The sequence below is a fragment of the Canis lupus genome, chromosome 25 (assembly GCF_048164855.1).
Source record: "Canis lupus baileyi chromosome 25, mCanLup2.hap1, whole genome shotgun sequence".
NCBI lineage: Eukaryota > Metazoa > Chordata > Mammalia > Carnivora > Canidae > Canis > Canis lupus.
In genome coordinates this window covers 26584770-26607549 of record NC_132862.1, presented here as the reverse complement: position 1 = coordinate 26607549, position 22780 = coordinate 26584770, and the positions used below count along the sequence as shown (strand labels likewise).

At 36.2% G+C, this 22780-nt stretch overlaps 1 protein-coding gene and 1 long non-coding RNA gene across 8 annotated transcripts in view; one reads left to right on the top strand and one right to left on the bottom strand.

Annotated features, from left to right (window-relative positions):
• PYROXD1 (pyridine nucleotide-disulphide oxidoreductase domain 1) overlaps positions 1 to 21920 on the top strand; it is a 27675-nt gene extending 5755 nt beyond the window's left edge. For 3 of the 7 annotated variants that reach the window (XM_072798749.1, XM_072798751.1, XM_072798755.1), the window contains 10 exons: positions 4735 to 4854; positions 7483 to 7611; positions 10342 to 10415; positions 13253 to 13413; positions 15329 to 15429; positions 16445 to 16580; positions 17472 to 17584; positions 18344 to 18466; positions 20181 to 20318; positions 21208 to 21920. In XM_072798749.1, the coding sequence (XP_072654850.1) occupies positions 4735 to 4854; positions 7483 to 7611; positions 10342 to 10415; positions 13253 to 13413; positions 15329 to 15429; positions 16445 to 16580; positions 17472 to 17584; positions 18344 to 18466; positions 20181 to 20318; positions 21208 to 21453 (1341 nt within the window). In that variant the 3' untranslated portion in view covers positions 21454 to 21920. The remainder of the gene's footprint in view (positions 1 to 4734; positions 4855 to 7482; positions 7612 to 10341; positions 10416 to 13252; positions 13414 to 15328; positions 15430 to 16444; positions 16581 to 17471; positions 17585 to 18343; positions 18467 to 20180; positions 20319 to 21207) is intronic. The other 4 variants (XM_072798750.1, XM_072798752.1, XM_072798753.1 and 1 more) reach the window with 2 other exon arrangements.
• LOC140617401 (uncharacterized) lies at positions 4645 to 22780 on the bottom strand. The gene is made up of 3 exons (XR_012017633.1): positions 20769 to 22780; positions 10772 to 10855; positions 4645 to 5890 (listed from the first exon to the last, which is right to left on the bottom strand). It is a non-coding gene; the product is annotated as an uncharacterized lncRNA (long non-coding RNA).

The window sequence follows — 22780 nt, the reverse complement described above, 5'->3', positions numbered from 1 at the left end:
ACATATTTATAAATTATGCATATACTGAAGTGTTATAATGCCTATGCAAAAAAATTACGTAAGTAAATCTTTTGTTCCCATAATTCAGGGAAGAATCCTACCATAGTCTTTAATATAAGTTTTCCCTTATATTCTGATAATAAAACTTTCTCATGTTGTAAACCCCTAAGACCAAAGGTAATTTAATACAGTATGTTGATCCTTTATAACCTGCTTGGAGGTATGTAAGAGATCTTACTACCCAGGTACAGCCAAAGGACTTACGGCAGGATTGAGAAAACAATAGAATAAATTATGGCTATCAATCTCTTAAAAGAGAAAGCATATATATTCATTTAAAGGATCAGAATGTATTGCTGGGCCTTACAAGTGTTTTCCAGAATGAATTTGGTGTAACTCTTACGTAGTTATAAGACTTGAGTTCAATTTTTGCTAATTTTGTAAATTTTGTACAGTAGAAGGAGAAAAAAATCTTAGGTTTTAGGCCTAACTTATTTTCTGGCTGCTTGGTTAGCCGTGGCTAATCTCTATCTCAGTTGCTTCACTTATAATATTAGGATAATACCTTCCTTGCTTACTTAACAAGGTTGAGAGTTTAAGATATACTAACATGTGAAAGTGCATTGGAATAACAAACATGCAAATATCAGCTAGTCTTAATATTCAGGAGTAGGAAATTGCATCCTTTTTCTCATTTTTTGAGCATTTATACAATGTATCAACCAGTGTGCTAGGCACCCAGAATATAGAGATAGAAAGTATAGAACATACAACAAAAAGTCACTACTGATTATCTCTGGAATCAAGGGACAGCAGTAGTGGTGGGGTAGTGTGAGATTCAGAGAATGATAAAGAGGCACATTTTATTTTATATTAGGTACTGTTTGCTTTCATGGCATGTGTAACTTCTAAAGGAGAAAAAAGATTACTAATAATAACTCACATTACTTCTAGAACATTTACTATGCACCAAACACTCTTCTAAATGTTTTAAATGCAAGAAGGGATCCCTGGGTGGCGCAGCGGTTTGGCGCCTGCCTTTGGCCTAGGGCGCGATCCTGGAGACCCAGGATCGATTCCCACATCGGGCTCCCGGTGCATGGAGCCTGCTTCTCCCTCTGCCTGTGTCTCTGCCTCTCCTTCTCTCTGACTATCATAAATAAATAAAAAAAAAAATTAAAAAATATATATAAATGTTTTAAATGTATTAGTTTAATCCTTAAGTAACTCTATGAAGTAAGTTCTTTTATTACCCTACTTATAGATGAGGTAAATGAGTCATAGTGAGGTTGGGTCAATGTCTGAGGTGTATATAGATAGGTTTTGAATACAGGTCCTTTGCCTTCATGGCCCTCATGGTTAATGAGTAGACCTTTCTCAGAATGATTCCTTTCTATTGGGGGCAACAGATCTGTGAGACATAGTTATCATACAATATGGGAATTGTCCTGATTGTGGCAAAAAACAAAAACAGCTGAGGTCATATTGCAATATGTGCATAATCATTTTTATAAATGTATTATGAATGAGTGCCAAAGCCTGCCTTTGGGGATCCAGAAAGGCTTTACAAGAGTACATTGAAACTGAGACTGAAAGAGTAGTAGGTTTCCCCATGTCTGTAAGAGGTAAATGGAGGCAGGCAAGTGCCAGGTGCATGAAAGTATGTGGCTGTGCAATATGCTGTAAGAGGTACTAATTCAGTGCTGCTAGAGTAAAAGTGTGAGGTGGAACCAGTAGGCAGGGACCTGACCATTATGGGCTTGTATGCTATGTACAGAATTCTATTTTCTCCAGATTTAGATGATGCCAAACTTTTGGAGGATTTTCAGTAGGTGAGAACACTGGAGATGATAACTTAGTATTCATCATTGTCTCAGTGTCAGCTGAGCCATAGGCATGGGATGCAATTTATACAATGAAAGAGCCCAGCAGCAGGGTCCTGTGGAACACTGACATTTAAAGGAAGGTCACAGAGAAAGGAAGACCTGAAAACAGCCACTCTTATTAGTCTAGATTGAGGAGAACTATGAAAGAGGAGTATCTCTGAAGACATGGAAGGCAAAAATTTAATTAAGAGAAGTGGTCAGGGACAGCCCTGGTGGCTCAGCGATTTAGTGCCGCCTTCGGCCCGGGTTGCAATCCTGGAGATCCAGGATCGAGTCCCACGTTGGGCTCCCTTCATGGAGCCTGCTTCTCCCTCTGCCTGTGTCTCTGCCTCTCTTTCTCTCTGTGCCTCTCATGAATAAATAAATAAAATCTAAAAAAAAAAAAAAAAAAAAAAAAAAGATTAAGGTGCCCCCTTAATCTGTCTCATGTTGATTTAAAAAAAAAAAAAAAAGAGGTCAGTGGTGTCAGATCTACAGGAATAGTAAGGTCAGACAATGACTCAAAAAAGTGCCTATATCTAGTAAAATCTTGGTGACTTTGAGGCAGTTTATACTGTTTTCAGAAGTTAGTGAAGGTAACTCTAACATGAAGTCACCATAACTTTTCTTTTTTGAAATTTAATTGGAAAGGTAGAAAAGACGGGTGGCAGCAAATAGAGGACATGAGGATTAGCATTAAGTTGAGTTTTATTCTTTTAAGATGAAAGATACTTTAGCTTGTTTACCTGTTGATACTAAGAAATCAGTAGGAAAGGCCATACATAAAGGAAAATAAGGAATACAGAATAAGGAAAGAGTTCTGAGGAGGTGAGAGACAGTGGGATATAGAGCACAGATTGCTGGATTCACCTTGAAAAGGTAAAAACCGGTCAAGGAAGGCAGACTAAGGGGAGAAATGTATAGATGGTGGAAAGAAGTAGTAAGAGTTTTTAGTCTCCTTGAACCTCGGAGTAAAATTATTTGCTGGGAATGCAGAGGAGGATAGAATGTGTTTGGGAAACAGAACAATGAACATTTGGAAAAATTACTGAGGGATGGAAGATGTTACTCTTCTCACTATATTGACCCTTAAACACCGATTGTATAAGAACAACCATGGCTAAAGTGTACTAGGGGTCCCTGTGTTCTTCTCTGCTACAAACTCAGTTAAATGAATTAAAGTCAGTAAAAAAAAAATGCTAATTTTATTAAATCCTGACTCTTAACTGCACATCTTTTTAATACCATGTATGATGGAATGGGATGTAGGCATAGGCACTTGTTCTATGCACAGGAGTGGTAGTGTCTCAAGGAAAAGCAGTTGTGCAGTTGCCAAGTTGCAAGAGGAACTAATTCCTCTTTTATGAACACCAACTTTACTTGAAAGAACAACTGACAAAGTAATTCATATTTGGAAAATGAGTGAAGTGAGCCTATCCCTTCAAGGAAAACAAGTGACAGTATTTGTTGCCAATTAGAGCTTTCAAGTCAGAATTAGAATTTTGGAAAACTTATGTCTTCACTGTGAGTCTCATAGTACTTAAAGACTTCTCTGGTGAGATTGTTGGTGATAATAATGATTTTTATGATATTGTAGTGATTTGAAATGTGTTAATGTTGGGAAGATTTCCATTAACTTAGGAAACCACTATTGTCCACATTATGAATGTGATGTTACAAGATCCATTCAAAGTGCAAGATAGACCAGTGGACTTCACGGTAACAGAGTATGAAAGATTATTTTGATATGGTTTCAAATTCTACATTGCAACTAATCTTTAAGAAACCATGCTTGTTGGGTTTTAGTGTAACATCAAAGAATTAACAGTTGCCTGAAAAGGCTGCATATCTGTGTGAGGCTGAACCGTCTCCATATACTTCAGTCAAATTAACATACTGCAATAATTTGAGTGCAGAAGCAGATCTTTTATTAAGGTCAGACATTAAAGAAATTTGAAAAAACATAAAACAGTACCATTCTTCTTAATTTCATTTGGAAAAATTGTTATTTTTTATTAAAAGGATATTATAAAATGTTTAACATGTTTTGGATTTTTTATTCTAATTGAATTAAATATTTTAAATTTTTCTCAGTTTTCTTATGTAATATAGCAAATATCACTGGGTTTAACTCACATGGACAATAGTTCTTTGGAGTCCTCAGTTATCTGTAGGAGTGTTGTAAAGGAGTCTTGAGACTAAAAGTTTTGCAAACTACTAGGGCTGTGTAGCAGGATTTCCAAGTAGTATTTAAGGGGCAGCTGAGGTCACATGATATCTGCAAGGTGTGGTCCTTCCACCACAGACCAGGTATAGGACTGGAGAAAGCAGTAGTTGGATCTGTGGTTGCAGCTTTGCAGGGTAATGGTTAAAGATAAGAGAGCAAGGAAGTAGAGTTTGGGCAAAACATGATATGATCTGCAGTGGAGTCACAGCTGCACTGGAAGAAGAGTGAGTCCAAGAGGAAGCTACTAGGTGTGGACAATAAGAAAGAGTCTGAAGGCCAGATCACAATAAAGTTAGCTAATGAGTGGACAGAGAAAACTGTAAGGATAAGGAAATCAACAAGCTGTGTGGTGAAAGTATGCAGAAGTAAGTAGAGTCAGCCCTCATTTTGCAGGCTAGGAGACTAAGGTGCAGTGACCTGGCTGCCCTGCCTGAGTGCTAGGACTAATACTTGAGTTCAGGTCTTAAAATGTGGAGTTGGCCCTCTTTATGCTGTATGTGATGTGACTGGCCGACTTTCTTTTATGAAAGTAAGTACATGAAGTAAGTAGTGTATAAAAAGAAGTGACGGTATTTTTATTATTTAAATTTTTTAAAAGGAAACATTAAAAACATACATTTTTACCTTTCGGATTTAATACAGGTTTCTAAAGTATTAGAGGAGTTTGATGTTGAAGAGCAACCGAAAACCATGTTAGAAAATCGCTTTCCCAACGTTAAGGTTATACAATCCGAAGTAAAGCAACTGAAAAGTAAAGAACATGTAAGAGGATTTTTTTTTTCCTTAATGACTATCCACTGTTCAATCTTGATGAGTTTTCGCCTGCTTTCTTTTGACCCCATCTGTACGCCCACCATGGCCAAGGGCCCTAGCATATAAAGTTTAGTAACATTGATTTGTATTATTACTGGGAAAACTTACACATCTTGTTGAGTTTATTGGGATTATATAATTAGTTTGATTTAGCATTTTCGGTTTTACATTTTACATAAGCATTAATGTTTGTATGGTGTATACTTTGTTCTGGGCACCATGTTAAGTGCTGGGACGGGAACATTACAGTGAACCTGCCCTGGGAGCTCCCAGTGTTGTGGGGAATATACGCGTGCACGCATATGATGCTAGGGACATGCAAAGCACAGTCACTGAACTCTTATCAAAGGGCTGATATGAGGGATTTGGGAGGACTTCACAGAGGGAGTAATGTTTGAACAGGTTTAAAAGGTGAGTGAAGTAAGAGTTCTTAATTAGGGGCATTGTAGGAAAGAAAAGGAGGTTGCTTATTCAAAGGCTGAAAGCAAAGGAAGGGGGCATATGGATGAGTGACGCTGTCAGAGGACTCTAGGTGGGGACAAGGAAAGGAGATGGGCAGATGAGGCCAAACAGGGCTGCAAAGAGCTGTTTGCATCATGCCAGGAAATTCATTTATCATCAGTGGAGGCAGAGTGATGATATACTGTCCTAGGAAGGCAGATCTGATAGCAGTATTAAGGATAAGGTGGTGTGAGTGGCTTGTGGCCAGCAACCAGATCAGAAGGTGGCTGCAGTGATCCAGGATGGTAGAAGGCCTGAACTAAGACAGGGACAGTGTAATGGGAAAGAACAGCCCAGATATGAGTGACATTTCCGCTATAAACTCAGCAGGACCCAGTAACCCACTGCACATGGGAATGCAGACAGCAGGCTCTGGAAAGGGTGTTGCCAGGTGATCAGCAGTATCCTCAGATGAGCTTCAGGCAAGATGGGCAGTAGAGTTTGCAGTTGTTTCTCTAAAGCAGCTCTAATTCGTGAGTTCTTCCTTAGGGAGAAAACACACATATGAGACATTCAAAACAAAAAAAATAAATAAATAAGAAAAAGTACTGAATTTTAGGAGAAAAAAATAAGAAATCTGAATCCCAAAACCAGAATGAATCCTAATATTTACAGTAGTATATATCCCATATAACATCTGTGTCTGTTAATTTGCAAATAGACGTGTGCTCAAAGGTATACTAATAAATTGTGAAGGAATTTATATTTGGGCATGTGAATAAATCAGAGTGCTTCCCATTACTGTTGAACGTGTCCTAAATGAGATCATGTTTGTATTCTCTTATCCTTTATATTCTTTAATGAATTACAGATTGTGTTTTATCTTCATGTCTACTTCCAAAAATTTAACAGTAGCCAATGAAGAGTTTATGTGTTTGTTTTTACAGTAGCTAAGTGCAAATTATTTTTTAAATTTGCTCAATGTGTATAACTGCTGTTTGTCGGATAAAATTCTAACTATATTATCTGCAGGAAGACTTGTACAGAATTTGTATACCCATTATATTGTGTTGAAATATTAGCTTTATGTATTTGCTATGCAGTTGGAGAATTACAATGGGTAACAAAGTCTCAGTAGCTATCAAGTGCTATAGTTACGATTTGCCATGTTTTATAAATCACACACAGGGCAAATGTTAATCTCTAAACCACTCTGAAAAAGTCTGGTATCTCATAGTCTGTGTGTGTGTGTGTGTGTGTGTATGTATGTATATGTATGTATATGTATGTAAGTATATATATATATATACACTTACAAAGGGCTACTACTTATATGTAGGTTTTTGATACTACAGAACAAAAACAATGGATTTCAAATATATATTTTAGGTTCAAATTCAGACTCAATCAAAAATTAATATAAATAACTTTAAAGCTAGTACATGCTCAGATTTAAGGTTAATATATTTTTCACTTAATATGAAAATATCCCCAAAGAGCATTTATTTGCTGGTAAATTGATTGTTATTTGTACCTAAGAAGACTATACTGGTTTCTTTCTTTCTTTCTTTCTTTCTTTTTTTTTTTTTTTTCTTTTTGAGCACTTCTGATGTTTTTAGATTAAGAAGACATACATTGTAACCTTTTCTGCCACATTGTACTCCCCTGTACCCATACCAGTTTTAAGGCTTAAAACCATTAGAATTACTAGATCTTCCTACAGTAATTTCCACTGAGATCAGAAATGTACATTAAGGCCTGCCCTGGGTATAACATCAGAATGTTCAATTAAAAAAATTCTAAATGTTTAGTTTCTAACATGAGGTCAACATACCTCGCCGAATATCATGAGATTAAGTTTTATGCAAAATTCTGGTGTGAATGTACCTTTCAGGGAGAAAGATAGTTTTCACCAGATTCCCAGAATGGTTCATGACCCCAAAATGATGGCAGATCACTGACTGGATGGGAGACTGCATTCTTAAGTTTGCAATTGCTATAACACAGTATTGAGTGCCACCAAGAGGCAACATTAATGTGTGTTTTGCTTTCTTGAATTTTTTATTTGAAATGAAATTGTACCTACCCATGGATAAATGTTTCTCCCTTCCCCTTCCTTGCTCTGTGTTTTTACAGTGCATTTTAACAGGAGATGGCAGTCAGCATGTGTATGAGAAACTCTGTCTGTGTGCTGGAGCTAAACCAAAGTTGATATGTGAAGGAAATCCTTATGTATTAGGAATCCGTGATACAGACAGTGCTCAGGTAACATTCTGGGGTTGGGTCATAGGAAAGGAACATGAATATTTCTTAGATTTTTCTGTATTTGAATCAAAGTACTCACAGTGTTAATTCCTAAATCTTGTAAGAGTTTTTTAATGATCCATAAACCAGAAAATAGTTACAATGTTTTATTATTGCCAATTTCAGATAGGTTGTAGCTGATAATTTTCCCTGTTTTTTAGTTCATGCTGATGCTCTGTGTTCTTTCCATTGTCCGATGTGTCCCAGATATAAAAATTAAGCTAAAGGTCTAACTTACATTATGCATATGTTTATTATTGTACTTTGGGAATATGTGATTTGCAACCTAAATAATGGTCTTTTTCCAAAAACATAAAGCATATCCCAAACTTACTGAACTTACCCCTTAGCAAAGAAGTTAACATTCAGAAGATTTGAGGTACAGAATCATGACAAAATCCCAGAACGGAAAAATTCATTTGGTTATTGTTCTGCTTAGGAACCATAATAAATTATCCCAAAAAGGTAAAACTCTGTGGAACCTTCCACAGCTTCTGGTAACGGATTTCAGGGCTTCTGGCTTCATTGACCCTTCTTGCCAAGAAGCTCTTTCTGGTTGCCAGTCATAATATTCTTTTTGTTTGTTTGTTTAAAGATTTCATTTATTTATTCATGAGAGACAGAGAGAGAGAGAGAGAGAGGCAGAGACACAGGCAGAGGGAGAAGCAGGCTCCATGCAGGGAGCCCAATGTGGGACTCGATCCCGAGTCTCCGGGATCAGGCCCCAGGCCGAAGGTCGCGCCAAACCGCTGAGCCACCCGGGCTGCCCCCACCAGTCATAATATTCCATCTTACCAGGACTGGGACGCCTGGGTGGTTCAGTGTTGAGTGTCTGCCTTTGACTCAGGGCATGATCCCAGGGTCCCGGGATCAAGTCCTGCATTGGGCTCCCTGCATGGAGCCTGCTTCTCCCTATGCCTGTGTCTCTGCCCCTCTCTGTCTGTCTCTCTGTGTCTCTCATGAATAAATAAGTAAAATCTTTAAAAAAAAAAAAATTCTATCTTACAACTCAAGCTCGTTGTTCTGTTCACAGGGTGATAATTTACATTTATTAATAATGTTTTAGGGATCCCTGGGTGGCGCAGCGGTTTGGCGCCTGCCTTTGGCCCAGGGCGCGATCCTGGAGACCCGGGATCGAATCCCACATCAGGCCCCTGGTGCATGGAGCCTGCTTCTCCCTCTGCCTGTCTCTCTGCCTCTCTCTCTCTCTCTCTCTCTCTCTGTGACTGTCATAAATAAATGAAAAAAAATAAAAAAATAAAAAATAAAAATAATGTTTTATATTCTTGAAAACTGATGTTTTCTTTCAGCTTGTTCTTAATTAAATAGGGATATTGAGACAACTAGAAAGACTTTATTATCTTCTTGTAGACATTTCAAGTTCCTGTTACCAGAGATTGAGTTCATAACTGTGTTCCTCCACATACATGAACTCACTGGCTGCTTATGATAATCCCGTAACAGTATTACTCCCACTTTACAAATAGAAAACTCTGATGGAGAGGTTATTTACGTATAGTAAAAGTTAATCAGAAGTACAGCTTAAACTCATGCCATTCATCTCCACATCCAGTTTTTTTAATGGATCTTAAATTATTTACTTTGCTCAGTGTAGTACAAGCTAAAATTAACTTCAGCCTTTTTTTTTTGTTTGTTTGTTTGTTTTTTTAGAATTTTAAACAAGTCAGTTGCAGTGGTTACTGACTATTACAGTAAGTTTTTGGATGAATTTAATAGAAATGGTAACTTGACATTGTAGGAAGAGGAATTTAGCTATTCAGGTGTCACCGTGAAACAGTGGGACTATTCTGTACTTTTGGAAGTGCCATAAAAATGACCATGGCTTCCCTAAGCACATTGTGATCTTTTTTTAGAGGGCAGAAGAGCAGGGTGGGAGAGACATCAATTAATTGTCTTATAAGAACATAACATTTTTTTTCTGATAAATGTTAGACATTATTGTGCCCTCTTCTAATAGCTTTATTTATATTATCTTAATTTTTTAAAAAAGATTTTATGTATTCATGAGAGACACAGAGAGGCAAAGACATAGGCAGGCTCCCTCTGGGGAGCCCCATGTGGGACTCGATACCAGGTCCCCAGGATCATGCCCTGGGTGGAAGGTGGCGCTAAACCGCTGAGCCACCCAGGCCGCCCTATTTATATTATCTTAATGCTTACAGAGACCTAATGAGATTGAGTCGCTTTTTTTTCCATTTATAGTTGAAGAATCCAAGGCAACTTGCCCAAGTTACTAACTCCTAGAGCAGGGACTCTTCCTGCAAGTTTTTAGTGTTGAGTGACTCCACAGAAAGTGTCAACTGAAGAACTAGATGAAAAAGAATAATCCTGTATGCAGGATACAAATCAGTCCTGTTAGTAAATTGATCTGATCAAGTAGTTGGGAATGTGACGGACTAGAGATCATGCTTCTTGCTGAAATTTGGAACTATTCTAAATGTAATGACCTAAGAGGCAAGAAAAGTCAGAGGCATCGCTCTGAAGGCAGCTTGGCTGAAACAGCACCTGTAATATTGGGAAGATGTGTCCTGCAGAGTTGGAAAGTGAGATTTATTCTGTTCCTTTGTAAATTGGATAAAATTCTTACATTTAAAAAATATCAGCAAAGCCTCTTGCTTCAAGGTTTGCCCACTATTTGTGAAACATTGTCTCATTTTGTTTTTAAAACAGGAATTTCAGAAACAGCTTACTAAAGCTAAAAGAATAATGATTATAGGGAATGGTGGCATTGCACTTGAACTAGTGTAAGTATTATTTTAAAATACTATTTAAACACTGTTCGATGATTCATGTAATTATTGGGAGACTGGAAAACATCTCGGTATTCCGAAATTCAAAGATAAATGTAATTGTTTTTCATATATTTTCAAGGAAAATATCAACTTTATCTTTTTAGTTTTACATGGAATTTATAGTTGCAGAAGTATCATTGTAAAACATGACTTCAGGGAATGTTTTATGTCTCAAGGGGTCACACACAGGTGACTGCATAGATACGACCCATAGATGGTAAGCATGTAGTGTACTGAAAAACAATTCAAATGTGCTCACTTTTAGAGATTTCTAGCCACAGCCCCCACCACTTTTTATTTATACTCACCCTGCTTCACTCATATGGTTACCCATCTGGCCCATGACTCCTATTTCAAGATATGTGGTATTCCAGCTCTTGGGTTTTTGAAAGCTAGAAAATGTGAACACATAAATTAATATAAAATACTATTTTAAGATGATATTTCAAGATTAGAGAACATTGAGGAATAAATATCCTGCTATGATATATAGAGCATTGATTCTCTTTGTGATTTTATCTTCTGATGGATGGCTGACCTGGAATAGTCTAGATATTTTCAGACTAGAAAGTTGAGTCCAACTACAAAGAGGACAAATTTGTATCAAAATGATGAATTTGCCAAAGCCCTGTCCATTCTAATTCTCGGACTAGGTTTTTGCTCCTTTTTTTGACAGGATGGTGAATCCCAGTGGAAGCTTGTAAACGAGTCCTAAATTGCCTGAATACTAGGAATGTCTAGTACATTCCTAGTAACTGTGAAGTATGTGGCATTGTATGGGGAACTGCAGAGAAGAAAACTAAGTCAAACCCAAACAGGGCCAAAAGGAGGGAGGCACATGACAAACTTTCTCCCATCAGTGATGACCAGAAGTATAACTTAATACTATTACTATTTATATTGGCAAATTTTCCTACATTCAGAAATGTTCAAAGTCTTACAACTTTCTGTTCCTCATTTTCTTTAGGTTGGAGATAGACTATATAATTAAATAAAATTCCTAAAGAAAAGCCATATATAGTGCTATTGTCTCAGCTTAGGTCCAGTGATGATCAAGTGTTTGTCATCTCATGACGAAAAATGACATACACAAACACGTTGTGTTTTTCAGTAGCCCTCATGTTCCCCTGAGGCTAATGCTGACTTTCTTCAGTGTAGTTTTCTTCTTTACTAGTGTAGGTTAATCCTTTCCATTTCAAACAGACTTTTTTAAAAAATAATTTCACAAAACTGTACCTCACTTTATTTTTTTAAGACTGGTTTTAAAAATGAAATTATTTCTGTTTTGCGTGATATCTCTGTGATTATGCCTTTCTGAGGGCATAGTTCATAGACTAAGGGGAGTACACAAGGTGTCCTGTGAGGTAGGGCATGTACGGGATTTGTTACTTACTACTGTGGCCTATAAGTCAAGCATTGGTATTTTAAGCTATACTGATAATGTGTTATACTATTACATTATTTTAAAATTTTTAGAAAATGGTAGAATTTCTAATTTATAAAAGGTAAAGAAAGTATTTCATAATAATGATGTGCCTGTCTGTAAATTAAAATATTACTGAATATTTGTATATTTTGTTTTCTGCTCATCAGTAATCCTGTATGACCTAAGCACCATAAAATAGAATATTCTCCAAAGAATCTGAAATTGAGTAACTGTAAATACTTATTTCTGCCATAGGGGAGCAGGAAAAATAAAGGCTCATTAGATGTGGCAGGGAGATCCTTTACCATATTGTCAGAAAGCAGGATTATCAGGTGACCTGAAGTCAGATGTACTAGACCTTCTTTTTTGTATCATCTGCTTATCGATTAGCCTTGAAAAGTCCACGTGTTATGTTATAGTGTCTGTGACATGAAGACAATACTTTGACCAGAAGTCAGCATTAAAAGTTCTTAACATATGATACTCTTAGTACCACTACAGGTTCAAGTAAAATCTTAGTATATTTAAAATGACAATGTATCCTGTTTGTCTGGGATTGTCCCAGTTCATCAGTTATACCAAAACAAGTATTAATAGCAGAAAAATCTAATGGACTTCAGGGACTTGGTGAAATAAATACTAGGCAAACCACATTCTCCATGACCAAAACTAGAGATAAAGCAGATGTGCAGGAACTCTGGCCATCTCATGAGTTCTGATGGCCTATGTACACCAAGGCCATTCCTTTCTTTCTTGATTTTTCTGTGAACCGATCTTTCTTTGGCTGGATGGCTGGAAATTTCTGGGGCAAAGGGAAAGGATTGCAGGGTAATGGTTCCTTTATAACAAAGTTAAAATTTTAGTTAATGACTCTTATTCTCTCCTTTTTATATCTCCTTCTATAATGTCGTGCTTTGAGTATACAACAAGTTGAATATACAACTTGTTACAAAAGTGAGGTATTCTCAGTATTGTAACTGTATGCCATCCATCCACCCATTATTGATTACACTATAACCATATCAACAAAGCACTGCTCACTCATGGAACCCTGGGGAATATCCATATAATTGTGTTGGGGAAACTGGAACTCTAGAAGTGATGGTCATTGCAATGAAATTTTATCTGATACTCAGTTACATATGTTTGTTATTTTTATGTTCTTTCAATGAACTGGTTAAATTTCTTTATTCTACTTTAATTCTTTTTATCCTGAAAGAGGACATTCCTAGTTATAATCATTCTTGCTCAATTCGCCTTAAATTACTTTCTTTTGTCTTCAGAGATAATTATTATTTGCAAATACAGAGATTTCTTCTCAGACTTTCGAAATTGGTCCGAATAATTTTAATATTCCGTTTAGGTATGAAATTGAAGGCTGTGAAGTCATTTGGGCCATTAAAGATAAAGCTATTGGGAATACTTTCTTCGATGCAGGAGCAGCTGAATTCTTGACTTCAAAGCTCATTGCTGAAAAACCAGAGGCTAGAATGGCACATAAAAGAACCAGATATACAACTGAAGGTAAATCTAGCATCTAATTCATTGATTCACAGATGAAACTATCTAGTTTCTTAGCTATATAGAAAAAGGCTATAAGAATATTGAGCAAAGTATTATAGTTGGGAATAGAAATATAGGTAATATTTATTTCTGTATCTTATATGACAGATTTTCCAGCATTTTTTTTAATGACAAATATATATAATTAAAACTGGAAATATAAATGAAATAAATGAACCAGCCCATCTGCATCTTTGCAGACAGATGGTACAGCTGGATAGCACCTCAAGTAATTTTACAAAAAAATGCAGTGAGTTAAAAAAAGCATTGATACAAACCTAGTTTTTTTATTATAAGATCTTTTTTTTTAAACTTTTGGTTTATACAGTTCAAAAAGAATATAAATTTTGAGGGTGCTAAAAGTTGACAAAATGTTTAAAAACTGGCTGATATTTTATTGAATTATAACTACAATTTATTAGTTTCAGGTGTTCAAGAATAGTGATTCAGTATTTTTATACATTATGATATGGTCACCTCAGTAGGCTTACTTACCCTCCATCACGGTGCAAAGTTATTACAGTATTGGCTGTATTTCCTGCACTGCACTTTACAGCCGTGTGATTTATTCATAACTGGAAGTTCGTACTTCTTACTCTGGTTCACCTGTTTTGCCTGCGCACCAGTGCCTCCCTTGTGGCAACCACCAGTTCTCTATACCTGAGCCTGTTTCTGCTTTATTTCGTTGTTTTAAAATATTTTTTCTAGTTTAATTTGCATGCATTTATTTAAAACAATTTTACTTAAGTTTAGTTAACATAAAATGTTAGTTTCAGGTGTACAATAAAATGGTTCAGCAATTTTGTACATTATTCAGTGCTCCTCATGATAAGCGTATTCCTAATCCCCTTTATTTCACCCTTCCACCCACCCACCTCTCCACTGGCAACCACCAGTTTTCTGTATGGGAGGCTGGTTCTTAGTTTGTTTTTTGTTTCTTAAATTCCACCTGAGTGAAATCATATGGAGCTTGTCTTCTCTGTCTGACTTCATTTAGCATAATCTAGCTCCATCCATGTTGTACATGGCAAGATCTCATTCCTTTTTAATGACCGAAAAATATTCCATTGTATATATACCCCACATCTTCTTTATCCATTCATCAGTTGATGGACACTTGGATTGCTTCCATAGTTTGTTTCCAAATATTGCTGCAGTTAACATAGGGGTACATCTTTTTGAATTAGTGTTTCATTTCCTGGATCATATGGTAATTCTGTGTATCTATTCATTTATTTGTAATTCTATTTTTAATTTTTTGAGGAACCTCCACACTTTTTTTTTTTTAAACAATGGCTGTACCAGTTTGCATTCCCATCAACAGTGCATGAGGGATCTTGTTTCTCCACACCCTCACCAAGACTTATTTGTTCTTATCTTTTTGATTCTAGCCATTCTACGAGTGTAGGGTGATAACTCATTGTGGTTTTGATTTGTACTTCTCTGATGGTTAGTGATGTTAAGGATCATTTCATGTCCCTGTTAACCAGCTGTATGTCTTTGGAAACAGCTGTCTGTTCAGGTCCTCTGCCCATTTTTATTTTGGTTGTATTTTTGTTACCAAGTTGTAGTTCTTTATATATTTTGGATATCATCAACCTCTTATCACATAGATCCTACCCTTCATATTTACCGTGTACATAACATCCCCCAAACACATTGTGTTTATACTCAACACTTGATTGAAAGATAATTCATTTCATAGCTCTATATCACAAAACATTAAAATAATGATCAATTCGGGTAACTTAGTTTAATCATGCTGTATGTATGTATGAGAATCCTAATATTGCCTAAAAGCTTGAGAACACAAGTATACTTTTCTGCCTGGCAATTCTTAGATCATTTGAATTTTTAATTGAGTTTATCTTTTTAGGAAGGAAAAAGGAAGCACAAACCAAATCTGGTGCTGGTAATTTGGGCAGTGCTTTGGGACCTGATTGGCATGAAGGCTTGAATCTTAAAGGTACAAAAGAGGTATGTATTCATATACTAATTAAATATGCCTAAGATACAATTTCAAATTCTTGAACCATTCATAAAGACTGATTACAAGTAAGTCAGACAACTGCTAGGTCCAAAGCTCTAGGACAGACAGAACCAGTGGCACTTGGCCCAATTCCTTATTAAAGATAAGTGAGTATCTCATTCATCTAACTCTTGCCCTTCCTTTTAATTCCCCAGCTAGAGATTTCCAGGCCTAGACTACAGTGAGCATAGCTATCCTATATTAAATTAATCTTTTCTTAAAGGTCACTTGATATATAATATTTGAAAGGTTATTAGACAAATTCTAAATAAAATATATATTTAACACCCTAATTGGATAAGCAGATGACTTGCTATTACTCATTTTATTTATTAGATGTTTCTGTTTTTAAATAGTTAAGAGACTATGATATTTAAATACTGTAAGGAGCATTGGAGATGCTACATGTAGGGAGCATACATGGAGTCCTTATTACTGTGTATCATTTCTTTTCAGCCTTGAGTAGTTTGGAGGGGAGCTGGCTTCATGATAAATCTGACTTTTGTGATAGAAATTATACAAAATCATTTCTTCCTGCACCTTCAGATCCTGAGAGATTAATAGTATTTTTAACCTGAGAACTTCAGCAGTTTGGTTCAGTAAACTACATACTTGGCACTTTACTAAGGTTCTGGGATATAACAGTAATTGGGCATGGGTTTATTGTCTCTAGCAGTTGTTAATTTTTAAAAACTGTATTTATAATTATCACTGAGGCTTATATTAAAAATTGTGCACTTGGTGTCACTTCCCAATGGAACTAGTTCTTTTGAGTTCTGAATGGATTTCTGCTCACTCCCTTCACGCACAGAAATCGAGGTTTATTTTGGGACATCTAGTGTGTTTCCATTTATATTGTAAGATTCTTTTTCTTTATGTTTCTACAGGTATTGTAATTTTTTTTATCATCAGTAACCCATTTCGTTTTTGGGGGAATTGTTATGGTGACAGTATTTCTTTTAGTTTTCTCATAAGGTCCACATTGAAACTATGTGTGAAGTAAAGAAGATTTACCTTCAAGAAGAATTTAGAATTTCTAAGAAAAAGTCCTTACCTTTTCCCAGAGACCGTTGTAATCAGTCAGTCACAACTGATAAAGGTAAGTAATAAAATAAAAACTATAATAACCACTAATTTAAAAAGAAAACTTAATCTCACTGTATTAAAAACTTTTAATTTCCATATGAAATTTAAACATAAAAAGTAAAAATGAAACCATTACTTAATATAAGTCATTTCATTTTTATTGCTTAGTCTTCAAGTTTCCTGATAATTTGTGTTTAGTTTTACATTTTACATAGGACTTCGTGGTGCAAATGACCACCATACTTCTGTGAGTCAATCAGAATATCTTGCAGATCAAAACAAATACAAACTAAAAAAAAATCCTTTATGATCTCAGAGGTGAAGTGACTTCCCCCAAATCAAACAGAGTAAAAACCTATAAATTTGGGAGTTAGAGACGATCTAATCCCTATTCCACACTTCCTTTGAGAATTACCACCATTTGAAGAAATACACTCAGCTGAACTAGCATATGAGATAGTCCACTGTTTTTGAATTCTTTGAATTTTTCCATGGAAAAAAGTAGTGTTAACAGTTTGAATATGAATGTAGGAAAAGATTGAAAAGTAAGTAACCTATTTGGACTAAACTCTCAGTGAAGTAAATAGTTAATACTTTTAAAGAAATAATTTATAAAGTGATTACCAGTTTTAAATTCATTTTGTTAGAAGTTCTTTGAATTTGAAGGAAAATGTTTAGAATGCCATAATTGTGTTAAGTATACCCAAAATATGGAGGCAGTGTGGATTGCTTTATAATTGCTTAAGCAAATGTGTACTTTATAAGAATTATCAAGGTGTATGTTTTAAAGTCCTCTCCTGCCTTTTTCTTTCACTCTTTGTTCTAGACATTACACATAATGCTAATGATAGCTGGTGGTGATTTCATTTGAAAATAAAGTTGGGTTTTTTTGTTTCTTTTAAAGAAGCATGGCCCGTATATGTGGAATTGACTAATGAAAAGACATACGGCTGTGATTTCATTGTCAGTGCTACAGGAGTTACACCAAATACAGAACCTTTTCTCTGTGGCAACAATGTAAGGTGAAATTTTTTGTCCTATGAATATTTTTAAAGTAGTATGAGATATCTAATTCTCAAGCCTAAATAACCATTCATTGTTTTAGTGTAAAACTGTTTTAAGGAAGCTGAAAACAATTTAGTTTACATTCATGTTTTGATTTGCAGTATTTCTTTTTTTTTTTTTTTTATTGGTGTTCAATTTACTAACATACAGAATAACCCCCAGTGCCCGTCACCCATTCACTCCCACCCCCCGCCCTCCTCCCCTTCCAACACCCCTAGTTCGTTTCCCAGAGTTAGCAGTCTTTACGTTCTGTCTCCCTTTCTGATTTGCAGTATTTCGTATTGCCTACAGTCCTTAAGCGGTTAACATCCCAGCATAAGGGTCCTCATTAATGGGACATAATGCACAACTCATTTGTCTAAAGGTCGATGAGACAGACACCTACGACTTCTTACAAATGATTCCTTTAGAGAAACTATCTAGCACTTGAAGCTTACCTAATTGAGGATTATTATTATTATGAGTGGGGTAGTCACATGGTTACTGAGTGTTCTTGATGCAAATGTAAGAATTTTTTACTTGGTCTGTCCTAGTAGGATTTTGGTTCCCTGAAGATTCAGCTGAGAGGTCTTAACTTTGCAACTGTTTTTTACTTTCTCCCTACACATCAGCATACCAAGGTGTAAAAATTTGACTTGTTATTTTACTTGAGAATGAAGACGACATCTTTCATTTTTCTTCCCACATATGCTTATCAGGAACATTGTTTAGTTTGATCTAGGAGAAGATGGTGGCCTGAAAGTGGATGCTCAGATGCACACGTCTGTCTCTGATGTCTATGCTGCGGGTGATATCTGTACTGCGTCCTGGCCACCCAGCCCATTCTGGCAGCAGGTGAGCCAGCATCCATGATCATACCTTTTTATTTTTCTTTAAGACTTTATTTATTCATGAGAGACAGAGAGAGGCAGAGACATAGGCAGAGGGAGAAGCAGGCTCCATGCAGGGAGCCCAATTTGGGACTTGATCCCAGAACTCCAGGATCACATGCTGAGCTGAAGGCAGACACTCAACCACTGAGCCATCCAGGTGCCCCCACTTTGCTACTTGAAGTAGGAAACTATCATAGAGTTTTTTGTGACATTTAAAAAAAAAAATAATAATTTTTCCCCTTTGGTAAGATATTATAGTGATGGAACAGACTGGGAGGTCTTGTGATTTAAAAAGAATTATGGGCTATTACTTTGTTTTTCATCTTTAAATACTTTGATCACCACTGTCTAGTTAGGTAGCCACTAGTTACGTATCTCTATTGAGCACTTAAAATGTGCTGAGTATGACTGAGAAACTGAATTTTATTTACATGTAAGTTTCAATAGCTCCATGTGTTTAGTGGCTACCAGACCGAATGGTGAAGCTTTAGATGAATAACTGACTGTATAGATGATGACCTTATGGGATCCTGAGGACCCAGTTCTGGTCCTGTGGGAATTATGACTGAAAAAACTTCCTAGAGTGAACACCCTTCCTCAGCTGAACAGCTCCGTCCAACTGGGTGGCCACTTCCTCCTGCCCTCAGTGCTGCTGGCCTCGCCATGGCAGAGCAGAAGTCCTTGAGGACAATACTCAGACTATGACCATAGGTGAGGTGGTCTTAGGAGTAGACACACAGGTAGACATTACAGATAAAAGCGCTACACAACACTCGGTGAGAGACCAGCTCCACAGGTGGGGGTTTTAGTTCCTCAGATTAACTACGGAGTGTGAAGTAGCAGAAGAGCTAGATGTATTTTAAGAGGCAGCTTCAGTTCTTTGTTTTTACATACAGCAGAGATAACAATCATAGGAAGAGTGCTTTCAGCTTGTTTCTAAAGTGCCAGCTTATTTTAAGACAAATTTAGTTACCAGGGCATAGGCTAGCTTATTTAAGTCTCTCAATAGTCATGGAATAGGTAATATACATTTCAGGTAAAGAGATTAAGGCTATTAATTAAATAAAAATGAAAAGTTAAATATATAGAAGATTTGATATTTAAATCTCTTGAGTTTCAAGGCCAGTGTCCTATCAGGTATTCCTAAAACTTTGTAGAAATAAACATACAGTAAAGAAGAAATTAATAATGGAAGAATTTAAAACAAATTCTTGTTTGTTTGACTGGTTGCTAAAATATGGTAAGATTTCCTAGGGCTGGATGCCAACTAATATATTGCTTACCGAAGGATTAGAAATGAATTTCCAGTGATAATTCGTCATCTCTACTTAATGCCATTGATGAATTTATTCTGAAAAAGGAGACTGGTTAATTAGTAGTATTCTTACCTGATATACCTCCTGAAGTGTTTTAGTTATTTGTAATAGTTTATTGAAACATACAGATTTGGTAGCATCCTTTAATTTTAAAGGCAGTAATTTGGATAGAATTATGAAACAGCAAAATCGTTCAGTTAGTGTGGATTGATGACTGCTTCTATGGCAAAGAAAATCCCAACTAGTCATCAAACTTGCTAGACCTAGCCAGTCTCGAGGACTGTCAGGGTTCGTTAATAAGGTGCTAGCATTTTTAAAACAAGGTCAATGAAAAATTTTATCTCATGTTTTTTTTTCCAGATGAGGTTGTGGACCCAGGCCAGACAGATGGGATGGTATGCAGCGAAATGCATGGCTGCAGCTAGTTTAGGAGAATCTATTGACCTGGACTTCAGCTTTGAACTTTTTGCTCATGTAACAAAATTTTTTAACTATAAGGTAAGCAAGATAAGCAAATTAGTGTCTTTTTATTAAGTCTTGTAACTAAAACCATGTAAATACTTACTCAAATGAGAAAATTATTTTTTTAAAAGATTTTATTTATTTATTCATTCATTCATTCATTCATTCATTCATGAGACAGAGAGAGAGGGAGGCAGAGACACAGGCAGAGGGAGAAGCAGGCTCCATCCAGGGAGCCCGATATGGGACTCGATCCCGGGTCTCCAGGATCATGCCCTGGGCCGAAGGCAGGCACTAAACCGCTGAGCCACCCAGGGATCCCCTCAAATGAGAAAATTAGATGTCTCTTCCAGGCTTATTCTCTGCTGGTACATTCTGAGATTCAGTCTTGCTTTGTGAGAAGAACCAAAAGCTATTGTACCTATAGCACTCAAGAATGAATCAGGTGTGGAGTGCCCAGGTGGTTCACTCAGTTAAGTGACTTACTCTTGGTTTCAGCTCAGGTCCTGATCTCAGAGATATGAGATTGCGCCCCACATCCGGCTGTGTGCTTAGCATGGAGTTTGCTTGGGACTCTGGTCCTCTACCCTGTTCTCTAAAAATAAAGAAATATATGTTTGTTTATTATTTATGAACCACCTGCTTTGCCATACGTACTATTTACTCCTCTTTACTCTGAGGCAAGTTTTTTCTTCATGATTCTAAGCTGATGTAGTCCAGATCCTACATAGTTAATTCACTAGATGTTTTTAATGTTCATGGAGATTGTGTGGTGGTGTCATCCATACATTAATGCAGTGCCATTCAAATGTTTTCTTTGAGACACTCCCCAATTTTCATGAATAGATTTTCTTGCTGGCCACTCTAGCATAACACAGTATAACTACATACAGTGTTTCCTTTATGTTTTTATTCCTACATTTAGGTTGTGTTGCTGGGAAAATACAATGCCCAAGGTTTAGGTTCAGATCATGAATTAATGCTGAGATGTACCAAAGGACAAGAATATGTCAAAGTTGTCATGCAGAATGGGCAAATGATGGGAGCTGTCTTAATTGGTGAAACGGACTTAGAAGAAACGTTTGAACACTTAATTTTAAATCAGACGGATCTTTCATCATATGGAGACCTACTAGATCCAAATATTGATTTAGAAGATTATTTTGATTAAAAAAGGCATTTCTAGAACGACATAAAATTCCAAATAGCAAAAGTCACAATAAGGTAAATGACTGCACTAATTTAATAATGATTTCAGGAGGAAGTATTAAAATAGAATATTGGAAAAAGATACGTAAATTATTTGATCTTTACAACACAAAACTGACTACTTATGTAAACGTAGGGATTTAATCTTTCTGACTTAGCTTTGGAGCAGATTTAGCTAGGTTGTTATCTACTTAGCCAACAACTTGGTCTGGTATGTCAGAGAGGGATATGGTTTCAAGAGGTTTATAGTTTTACAGAGAGATATAGCAATATCTTATTTGCTAATATCATTTGTATTAATACTTTGTGTACATTTCTACAGCTGTTATGAGCTGAAATCACTCCTTTTCTGTAATAGGCCTATGTCTGATAACACTGCTATCAAAAGTTGGTTATATTAAAAAAAAAATAAAGAGTTATGTGAACTTAGGTATTCTTCTCATTTCATACTGTTTTTATAAATCATGATCTAAAATTTTCAAGTCTAATACTTCAGAGATAATTTTATTAATATTTCATACATATTGAACTTGTCTTAAGCCTGTAATCACAAAAATTAACTTTTCTTGGAAAATATAGAAACTCATCTCATACATCATCAACTTCTTAGATTGCTGAAGCATGTTTGTAGACATCTAAAAGTTACCTGAATTTTTTCTTCCCTCTCTTTATCAGCCTTCTCAGAATGATAAGTCTGAGATGATTCAGTCTACAACTAAAAACACACATTCTGGTCAAAACTCAGGAGTTCGATTATAATCCCATTGGTCCTTCCATATCTGCTCATTAGTTAAGTGTCTAGTGGTGTGTTTTTTTTTTTTATCTTCACTCAAATATGAGCCCTATCCCAAAAGAGAATGCTGTCAGAAACACAGCGGTATATGGATGGCATGCTCTCACAGGCTTGAGAGTATTTAGTGTGAGAGTCACTGGTTTCTTGACCTCTGCTACACAGGCCAACTTCTCAACCAGTGTTCATCACAACCAATGCTGTGAGGGCAGGGTGCATCACAAATTAGACAAATTAAAATAAAAGTTGGAAACCCTAGTCTATATTTTAAAAAGGTAGGCTAAATTCTGTTACTTAATACCTCTACAGAAAACAAAGATTATGGTCTCTGTAAGACATTGTTGAATTCATAGTGATGTAAAGGGAATAAGCTGGTTAGCAGAAGGCCTTTGGGTACTCTAGGAGGCAGAGTGTCTGCCTGACATGACTGAGAGAGACTTATAAGAGAATCAGTCTATTCTTCATATTTACCTGATTTATACTCATTGAGCAATATTTT